The 10,765-nt window shown below is 39.4% G+C and overlaps 1 protein-coding gene across 1 annotated transcript; it reads right to left on the bottom strand.

The window, feature by feature from the left end:
- Positions 1-264: 264 nt before the first annotated feature.
- Positions 265-8,352, bottom strand: LOC130724891 (uncharacterized). Its single transcript, XM_057576159.1, has 9 exons — positions 8,226-8,352; positions 5,314-5,561; positions 4,808-5,203; positions 4,522-4,755; positions 4,304-4,473; positions 3,791-4,189; positions 3,638-3,707; positions 3,358-3,525; positions 265-348 (listed from the first exon to the last, which is right to left on the bottom strand). Exons 1-9 carry the CDS (start codon positions 8,350-8,352, stop codon positions 265-267), a joined length of 1,896 nt encoding a protein of 631 aa, XP_057432142.1.
- Positions 8,353-10,765: the final 2,413 nt, after the last annotated feature.

The following is a 10,765-nucleotide window of genomic DNA, read 5'->3' as shown; positions in this document are numbered from 1 at the left end:
GGTTTTAAAATTCAGTAGTGCTTATTTTTTTTAATTGGCTTACAAAAGTTTTAATAACTACATCTCATTTAGTATGTTCCAGTACTAGTATGGCTAGATAGAGGAGCCGCATCGACTATGGGTGGTCATAGCATGGGTAGTAGCGGACCAATTTGCATAGTAAGTGGGTCGCATACCAAGTGTTCGCAGAGCAAGAGATCGCGTACCACAAACTACATTTGTGTGTAGAGCGCAGGTCACTACACCGTTTGAGGAGCTAGCACATTAGGAGGAGAAGCTGCCATCACCACCACCACCCCCAGCAGGCTGTGCCACCATCACCCCTCGCACAGCAGGATCCACCATTTCCTAGAAGGCATGAGGTCAGACTTGTCCATAATAACTAGTTACGCTGACCACATTGCCCTGTATCATTGGACAAAAGGATTAGAGTTATACATAAGATGTTTTGGCTATATTCTTGGTTAATGTAGTTTTTTTTCTTATTCTTATTCTTATTTGAACAACTTTACAAAATCGTGTAGAATTGATAGTTGCGAGAAACAGAAAAAAAAGCTAGACAAGTTGAAATGGGATGGCCAACCATTTGTGCTTGATGCGGTGATGTGGTAAGGTCTTCAGACTTTGTTGTCGTTCTCACACCACATGATGGACAAGGGTTTGATTACAACCTTTGTTGAGAGGTGGCATAGGGAGATGTCATTTTTCCACATGTCATTTTGAAAGGTGACCATCAGCTTAGATGATTCTCATCTATGCTTCATATCCCTATCATTGGGAGATTTTTCGCGCTTCCAATGATCGAGTGACATGAGGCAGTCAGCAATGTGGTTTAGTATCTTGGTGTCTCTAGAGACAAGACATTGAAAGAGGTGCACACCACTAGGGGATACACATCCGATACTCGTGGCTTTGGGAACGGTGCAATGATGTAGTTGCTAGTTTGATACTCATTTGAGCTTCACATCATTATTATTTTTTTGCTTCAATATATACCTTCACAGTCTATACATGTGCATTTCGATATTATAGAAGGGCGATTGAAAGACACAACTAAAGTCTTTCTTCTTCACCTTGTCGGATGTACCCTTAAATGTACCTTTCATTATTCCTGGATCTAGGGAGTGTTTGGGACACAACAAGATTCTTTTTTTTTTTAATAATTTTTAGTTTTTCTTTCATTTTGTAGCATTTGCTCTTTTGATGAAGCATATTTACAAAGTCTTGAACATCATTAAAGTTAGTATAATTTTGTTCTATCTACCTATATTGCAGCCTAATAGTAATTGTGTAAAATTAATTTCTTAGCATGTAATGCTTGAGTTTTATGTCATTAAATTAGTTAATTATATGTCTTATTTAGTTGTACATTGATATTTCTTAGTATTTTAGAATATTGTAAATGTGTATCTTGTTTATATAATAATTTACTGTTGGAAGAAGAAAGTCCTCTTTGCTAGGGACAATGTGTTTCTTCGGTTGGAAAAATGTTAACTTTTAATTCTTTATGTCTTTCATTTTTTTTTATAAGCCAATGAATTGCATTTAAAATTAGCACAAGGGGTGCTAAGCCCAAATACAAAGGAGAAAACAAGAAAAAAAAGAACACAACAAAGAAACTGAAAAATACGGAAATCTTTAATATACACAAGTAAATACTTATGCAAGATTACACAAGCTACTTTTTACCTGTTATTGCAGGTTAACCGGTTTATTTAATAAAAAAAATTCGAAATACTTATTTTCTTAATTAAACATTTATCCTTTAATCTTCACAAATTCCTAAAACACATTCTTTCTCTCTCACATGTTCATATTTTCTCTCTATAGATCTTCCATTTCACTAGTTTATCCCTTGGAGCTGAATTACTCAACCGATTCCCAGAAAATTTCACATCCCAACCATCAACCATCAAGATTTTTCGGAACACAAACATCGAATAGAAATTGGCCTAGAACACCTCGTCGATTTTTTGTTTTGCACACCGCCAACCACCACTCCGCCGTCTACCATTTTTTTTCCACAGGTACCTTCATACCCTAAATCAAAACAAAAGAAAAAAGAATCCAGGTGCTCCAAAAATTAGCACCACTGAAAGAAACCCAAATACGATTCTAGAGAAAATTGATATTTGGAAGCCAAATTCACAACGTTGAGTTGTTGAGACGTCTGAAAAATCTGGTCTCCGTCCATATCCTGCGAGAACTCTTCTTCTCTACAACTAATCTACATGGACACCACAACAGATCTGTGAAGACATTGGGGGTGTGGTGGCTGATCATACCCACGCTGAGGAGAAACCAAGAAGTCGCCGGAAATGATGGAGGTTCCACGAGTTCGACGAAGACGGAGCCCCAGCGGCCGACAACGAAGGTGGGAGAGCGGAGATCGAGATCGGCTCCGGCGGGGTGGAAGGCGGATGAAGTGGTGAGGAGGGTGGCGCTAGGGTTCTGGTTGCGGTAGGAGTGGTTCTGGGTTGCGGTGGGGATGAGGTGAGGTTGGGTGTGGGTTCGGTGGGGTTAGGGGACGCCGGAAGTAGATCTGTGAATTGAGAGGGAAGAGTTGGCCACTGTAGGTTAGGGATGAGGATGAACCCAGATCTGATTAAACTAAATCTTTCATTAATTAATTTACTACTATTAAATGTTTTTTGAATTATTTTTTTAATAAAAATCTGGTTAACATATAATAACAGGTAAAAAGTAGCTTGTGCAACTATATTAAAGGCCTCCGAAAAATACAAGCCAACCCACACTATACCTTGAACTTGAACTCGAACCTAAACTTGAACTTGAAACCACCCCAAAGTAACAACTAAAACTGAAAGCAAACCACCATCAGACAAAGCTGAATACAAAAAACATTGTGCCCTTTCCTGTATCGACATCTCTAGATTCCAAATCAGATTGAGTAACATCCAAAACCACTTCCCACCGTGATGCCCACACTCGCTGCCAGCTTGTATTCCAACACAACTACAAAGTCTGTAAACAAAGACCAAGCTCCATGGACCATTCAAATAAGGAGCTGGTAAACCCCGGAAATTTACACTTAATCTAGTGCCATGACCGCCATTTAATTACCTCCATAATTGAAGAGAAATCTAATTCCCCTTGTCTAAAAATCATGTCATTTCTCACCAACCAAATGGACCAAGCCACTGCCAACCAAATTGAATCTGCACCTCTCTGAAAATTCTGACCCTTGCCAAAATCAAATTGTAATAAATGATCTCTTGGCTGCACGGGCAGTGCTGTATAGAGGCCTAACCACCGGTAACATTCTCGCCAAATATCCGATGTCCGCGGGCAAGAGAACAAAAGATGAGCACTTGTTTCCACCTCCAAGCAACAAACCTTACAAATTGCTTCCTCACTAGACAGTAACACCTTGCGTTTCCACAGGTTCATGAGGGAAGGAATTATGTCAAGAAGCAGTCTCCATGAAAAGGCCTTAACATTTGATGGGGTCAGCGCCTTCCAAACCCGATTATAAACCGGATCAGGAGGTAACAACACCGGTGCCTGCAAAAAAGAATAAAAAGAGTTAACTGTAAAACCACCATCTGAACTGGGAAGCCAGCACCACTTGTCAGGTACTCCTTCAGAGAGAGGGATTCTTTTTACTTCCTCTAACATCCCAGTAAGCCACTGCAGCTCCCTTCCCACCAGTGGCCTCCTCCACTTCAAGTTCCAACACCAAACTCCTTGAGTCCACACACCACAATTTTGAATATACTCATATTTGAATCTGGAGAGGTTGTAGAGCATATGATACTTATCACATAACCGTCCATTGCCCACCCAATCATCAAGCCAAAATTTTGTCTTATTCCCTCCCTTTACAGTCTTCTGTGCCCCCAGGTCAAGCCAATCACCATCCTCGTCACAAGAAGAAGCCATCACATCCCGCCACCACAAAGACTCTTGCATAGCATTATTTCCAAAATATTTAGCCTTAATAACCCGACACCAGAAGCTATCTGGCTCATTCAAATACCTCCACCTCCATTTGCCTAACAGGGATTTGTTAAATATAGATAAATCTTTTATTCCAAGACCGCCAACCTCTTTAGGCTTACAAATTGAAGTCCAACTAACCCAAGCAATCTTCCTCACTTCTCCCCCACCACCCCACAAAAACTCCCTCATAATACTGTTACAAGTGTTTACAACACCTGACGGCATCCTGAAAAAAGAAAGATAGACCAGTGCAAGGGCAGAGAGGACACTCTAAATCAGACACATCCTACCCCCAAAAGAGATAGATTTCATCTTCCAGGAAGATAATTTGGCCTTAAACTTCTGGATAACTGGCTCCCAAGTTTTATGACGCCGTGTACAACCCCCAACCGGGATACCCAGATAAATAAAAGGTACTTTCATCATCTTACAGTGCAAAATTGATGCAAAATGGTAGAGCTCACTAGTCCCCAACGAAACAGCCGCCAGCTTGCTTTTATGAAAATTCACCTTCAAACCAGAAATTAATTCAAAGCAGCGTAAGACACACTTAATTACCACTGTATTCCGCAAACTGGCTTCTCCAATGAAAATAGTGTCATAAGCAAACTGTAACAATGACACCTCAACAGAATCCTTCTCACCAACCTTGAAACCATTAAATTTACCCAATTTGACCGCATTCATGAATAAGCCATTCAACCCTTCAGCAACAATAAGAAAGAGAAACGAAGCAAGCCATTCAACCCTTCTCCATTTTAAATTCACTGCATGGGCTGCCATTAACCAACACTGACACAGAAGTAGATTCAAGACAACTTTTAATCCACCCAATCCATCTCACCTCAAAGTTCATTCTCCGCATCATGTAAAACAAGAAATCCCACCGAACCGAATCATAGGCTTTTTCATAATCTACCTTAAAAATAATGGTTGGCTTCTTACGAACTTTTGCTTCATGAACCACCTCGTTAGCTACCACCACACTATCCAACATATTTCTACCTCCAAGAAAAGCAAATTGTCGAACATCAATCACTTTGCCGAGAACAAGTTTAAGCCGGCCAGCCAACAACTTAGAAACCACTTTATACATGCAACCAATCAAAGAAATCGGACGGAACTCACCAAGACTTTGAGGTGACGACACCTTCGGGATAAGGACAATGAAAGATGCATTAGACCCCTTAGGCCACGCTCCCTTAGACCATAATTCAAGCACATTTCTAACAAAATCATCCTTCATAACCGCCCAAATTTTTTGAAATTATAACCATCTGGACCTGGACTCTTATCCCCACCACACGCCCACACCGCCTCCCTAATTTCCTCCTCTGAAAAAGAAGATACCAACATAGCATTGTCAGCCTCTGAGAGCACCCTAAACTGAACCCCATCCAGAACCAGTCGGTCCCAATTATCTGATTTAAACTTTGTCTCAAAGAAAAACACATCCGCCTTCTTTATAAGCTCCAGGTTCTCCTCCCAAACCCCATCAACCAGCAAGCCTACTATAGAGTTTGCACGTCTCTTCCAATTAATAGAAGCATGGAAAAAACCAGTGTTTTGATCACCCTCTGCAATCCACTTAGACCTGGCTTTTTGACACAAGAGAGATTCATGAAATTTTAAAACAGACCAGAATTCATTAAGAAGTTCCTTCCGATCATCCCTCTCCAATTGTGAGAGACCCACCTCCTCCTCCTTAGCATCAAGCTCATTAATTTTCTGAACGGCCGGCTCTCTTCTCAATTTTTAAAGATGCTTTATGTCTTTCATGACAATACTTTGACCCCACTCATCTATAGGTTTTATATTGTTGTCTTTTTTCCTGAACTTGAACAATCATGAAATAAATCTTATTTTCTTTTTCCTCTTGTAAAAAAATGAAATAAATCTTATATTATCAATAAAATATTCATTAAATGGTGAAAATTATTAGTACGTGCAATTTTTAATCTATTAAATAATTTTCTCCATTTGATGAAACTTCTTATCAATAAATTAATGTGATTATTTTACAGTGATTGGAAATACATATATGAATACATAACTTAGATGAATGAGGTTTGTTCTCTGGTCACGATTGAAGGTATGAAAAACGATAGATAGGGGTGTTTGAATAGCGTTTTACAACTAAAAACTCAACCCACTTGAGATTTAAATAAATCTCTTCAAACACCAATGATAAAAGTGCAGAGATAAGAGATAAGGAAAGCACACAAATGATTTTATCCTGGTTCACTTGATAAATCCCTCAAGCTAATCCAGTCCACCCGTTAAGGTGATTTCTTCCTTCTTAGAATGAAGGCAATCCATTAATCAGAGTTTTGTTACAACTGCACTTGCTACCTGCAAAGTGACTAACAATACACTGACTTAGCTATCACTAAGATTCACTCTATTAGTCTTCTCTAGGATCCGATCAACCTTGATCTCCTAAAGGTAAAACAAACAACTGTTTGAAGGTTTTGTGTTTACAAATAAATGTTTCTTGGAAAGCTAATAGTAAACACACTTAGTTCTATCTGAAGAAAGATTGCTAAGAAGATTTGAAATATTTCTTGCGCGTGAATAAGTTTCTTAGGCGGCATCTTTCAATCTTCACCCTCTTTATATACTCCAAGGATTAGGGTTTGAACGTTGCATGAAAATGCTACCGTTGGAGGGCAGATCTGGAATTTCTAGGTTCTGCTGTGGCTGAATCAGTTAGGTAGGGTCGTCGGGAATGGTACAATTGCTTTTGTACTTTGGATAGCGACACGACCTTTATCCTTGTTGACTTCTGATCAGAGTGATGCTTCATCTTGGAACTTGTGAAGCTTGATGATCAGAGTCAGAGGGAAGCTTGGATCCTCAGACCTTTGTACCTTCTGCTTCTGGACTCAGAGGAGAAGTACTTGGTCTTCAGAGCCAGCTTACTCTTGGACTTCAGAATCTTCACTACTCAACTTCTGATCCTTCAGAGTGTCTGATCCTTCAGAGCGTCTCATCCTTCAGAGCTTCTAGTGAGCTGAATCCATATCAGAGCTTTATGATCTTCAGATCTTCTGAAGCTTGATCTACTGTTCAGATTGAAGATAGTACATGCGAAAGCGTTGCAGAGATTACTCTTTGAACATTGTGCTTCTGAAATATGTGAAGTAGAACCAGAATCTTGGCCTGTCATTTGAACACTCAGAAAACAACGTTAGAGTACCATAATTGTTCATACTTAATAGTTAACTTGTAATCATCAAAACATAGAGTTGTACTACTAGATCAAAACTTGATCTTACAACGATGGGCGCAAAGAGTTAAAAGTTATATGGTTCTACTGAAGAAGTACTTTGGTCTCATGAGAAGGTTTTCTTTTCCCGTTTCGTGTACTCTATTACTCGTCGGTAATATATTACGACGATAAAGCCATGGGTAATATTTTCTGACGAGATCAATACCCACAACTTTTTACAGTTGATTTTCCGCCCATAAATCTATATTACTTACGACTTTTGGTAGTTGGTAATTAGCTTTTTTCTTGTAGTGAATACAATTTCTTGATTTTACGATATAATTGATGACTTGAACCCAAATTTAATATCCATATTTAATTGGTATTATTTCTTTGCGCTTAATTTATATCGTGACTTTGATCTACTTAGAGCATCTACATCCATTATACTCACTAAAATATCTACACTTCATTTTTTACAATTCCCCATAATACCACATCATCTATACCACTTCACTAACTTTTTACTCCAACCCAACAACTCTTAAAAGTTTCTATAGTGGATCCCACCATCAACATCACATTTGTATAATTTATTATTTATCTCTATTTTAATTACTAATTATATTTAAGTGCTTGTAATAAATACAAGCTCACTTTTCAAGTCTAGTGTAGAGTATCTATTCTCACATACTCATCTTTGCCATGTTGGATTTATTAGAAATAGAAGTTAATTCTGGGATAGCTATGTGATATAATTGAGAGTCTTGAGTTTATAGTTAGGTCCCTCAGTATGTTAGTAATATGACTTGTGACCCTCCATGTAATCAGTATTAATAATCACTCTTTCAGAGTGTTGAATACAATGCAATAATCATTCTCTCTCATTTTAGTTTTTTGTAAATTTCTGTTTAGTGTCTTCTCTCTTTCTTCTGGATCGTGAGTGATTAATGCTAACCCTAGCATTAACTCTGAGTTTGACTAAGACACATTGAATGTGTGCTGGAATCTTTGATCGATTCTCCAACAGTGGTATCTAGAGCTCGGTGACATCCGGCGACCTCAAACAACACGCGAAGGCGGCGGCGAGCTGCGACGGCGAGCTGCGGCGGCGTCCAAGAAGCGACGACGACGAAGGTTCTGAATACGGTGAAGGTGGACGTGTCTTTCAAAGTCATGGCGGGTGCGAATGGAAACTTTCCGGCGTCACTGCCAGTTCTTGACGGAAAGACCGACTGGGATCGCTAGCATACCCAGATGGAGGTGATCTTCGGTTTTCAAGAGGTTCTTGAATACGTAACTTCTGGGTACGATCCATTACCGGCGAATCCGACGGCTGAGCAAACCGAAGCTCACCGTGAGGCGAAGAAGAAGGATCTGAGAGCTTTGTTCATCATTCACCAGTGTGTGAATCCGGCCAATTTCGAGAAGATTGCGGCGGCCAAGACCTCAAAGGAAGCTTGGGATATCTTGAACAAGAGCTATGATGGTGTAGCCAAGTTGAAGAAGGTGAAGTTGCAGACTCTTAGGAGGCAGTATGAAGCATTGCGCATGGAGAAAGCAGAAACAGTTTCGAAGTTTTTCACAGTCTTCAGACTCTCACGAATCAGATGAAGACAAATGGCGAAGCAATTACTGATCTGATTCTTGTTGAGAAGGTACTTCGATCGCTGACATCGAAGTTTGATCACATTGTGACCACAATTGAAGAATCTAAGGATCTTGAAGCCATGAAGATCGATGAACTGCATGGGTCACTTGAGGCTCATGAAATGCGCTTGAACCTGAGGGATAATGAGAGATATACTGAGCAAGCTTTGTATGCTCGTGGAAATTCCAACAAGAAGAATTGGAATGACAAAGGCAAATCTTTCAAGGGAAAAACTTGGAAGGGAAAAGATTCAGGACTGTCATCAAGCCATGAGGAAGATACTGATTCAAAAAGGAAGTGGGATTCTAAGGATAAAGGACAGGACAAGGAGAAGGCCAAGAAGGGAAAAAGCAAGAAGAAAGACGTTTAGTGTTATGCTTGTAAAAAGCTTGGTCATTATTCCTATGAGTGCAAGAGCAAAAAGAAAGGAAGCAAGCCAAGTGGAGATGATCAGGCTTATTCTGCTCAAGATGATGAGTCAGATTCTGAGCAGGTATTGTTCGTTCTCCCAGCTGATGTTGATGAAAATTGTCCTGCTAAAATTGCTAGTATTCCCAGTGTTGAAGTGATTAATTCAGTTGTTAGTACTCATAAAGATGATGTTAGTACCTGGTACCTAGATTCTGGTTGTTCCTCTCATATGACTAGTCACAAGGATTGGTTTGCTGACCTTGATGATAGTAGAATTAGCAGTGTGAAGTTTGCTGATAATAACATGATCACATCTGCTGGAAAGGGTAGAGTTTTGATCAGGAAGAAGAATGGCAAGCAGGCTGTGATTCCTGATGTATTGTTTGTTCCTAGTGTAAAGCATAATCTCATAAGTCTAGGACAGCTCATAGAAAAAGGTTATTCTATGAAAACAAAAGGGAAAAAGCTATTGATTTTTGATCCAAAGAAGAAGTTAATTCTTCAATTAGTACTCTCTTCCAACAAGACTTTTAGAGTTGATCTGGATACTAATGTTTCTCAGTGCTTGTCAGTCAAGGATATGAGTCCAGATTGGTTATGGCACTTAAGATTTGGACACTTACATTTCAAAGGGCTTTATCAGCTACATCATGATAGTATGGTTAGTGGTCTTCCACTGATTAAGGCTTTTGGTCAGCTATGTGAAGAATGTGTGTTGAGTAAACAACCAAGGAATTCTTTTGCTGAGAGTAAGCCAGTGATTTCCAAGGGTAGGCTGGATGTTATCTACTCAGATGTGTGTGGTCCTTATGAATCTTCAGGAGGAAACAAGTACTTTGTATCATTTATTGATGACCATACTAGGAAGATGTGGGCTTACTTGTTGACCAGGAAATCAGAGGTTTATGATGTGTTTAGAAAGTTCAAGGCTCTAGTTGAAAAGCAAAGTGGTGAATTCATCAAGATATTAAGAACAGATGGTGGTGGAGAGTATGTGTCTGGAGCTATGAAGGTTTTTTGTGAAGAAGCTGGAATCTACCATGAAGTGATATCCCCTTATACTCCTCAGCACAATGGTGTGGCTGAGAGGAGAAATAGGACAATTAATAACATGGTAAGGAGTATGTTGAAGAGCAAGAAACTTCCTACTCAGCTGTGGGGAGAAGCTGTTTCAGCTGCTACTTATATACTAAATAGATGTCCTACTAAGAAATTGAAGGCTTTAACTCCTGAGGAAGCTTGGACTGGTCTCAAGCCAGATGTGAAGCACTTGAGGATTTTTGGATCAGTGTGCTATAGACATGTTCCAGATCAGAAGAGAAAGAAGCTGGATGATAAAGGGGAGAAGTTGTTGTTAGTAGGTTTTCACTCTACTGGAGCTTATAGACTGTGGAATCCAATCACTAATGCTATAGTGATAAGTAGAGATGTGTTTGTAGATGAAAATGCTTTATGGAGTTGGGATAATGATAAAACAGAATCTTCACATTCAAGAACTAAGTTTGTGTTCTCTGAATTTGAAGGTGGTT

Source organism: Lotus japonicus, chromosome 6 (assembly GCF_012489685.1).
Source record: "Lotus japonicus ecotype B-129 chromosome 6, LjGifu_v1.2".
NCBI lineage: Eukaryota > Viridiplantae > Streptophyta > Magnoliopsida > Fabales > Fabaceae > Lotus > Lotus japonicus.
The sequence above is the reverse complement of the archived record's forward strand: the minus strand, read 5'-3'. Positions and strand labels throughout refer to the sequence as shown.

Bases quoted from the DNA above. Each gene is read 5' to 3' on its own strand.
- LOC130724891 (XM_057576159.1), bottom strand. From the start codon at position 8,352: ATGACTTTGAAAGACACGTCCACCTTCACCGTATTCAGAACCTTCGTC. The intron at 5,562-8,225 runs GTCACCGAGCTC...TGTGTCAAAAAG, and splicing joins GTTGTTTGAGGTCGCCGGAT to CCAGGTCTAAGTGGATTGCA. The intron at 5,204-5,313 runs GTATCTTCTTTT...GCGGTTATGAAG, and splicing joins AGGCTGACAATGCTATGTTG to GATGATTTTGTTAGAAATGT.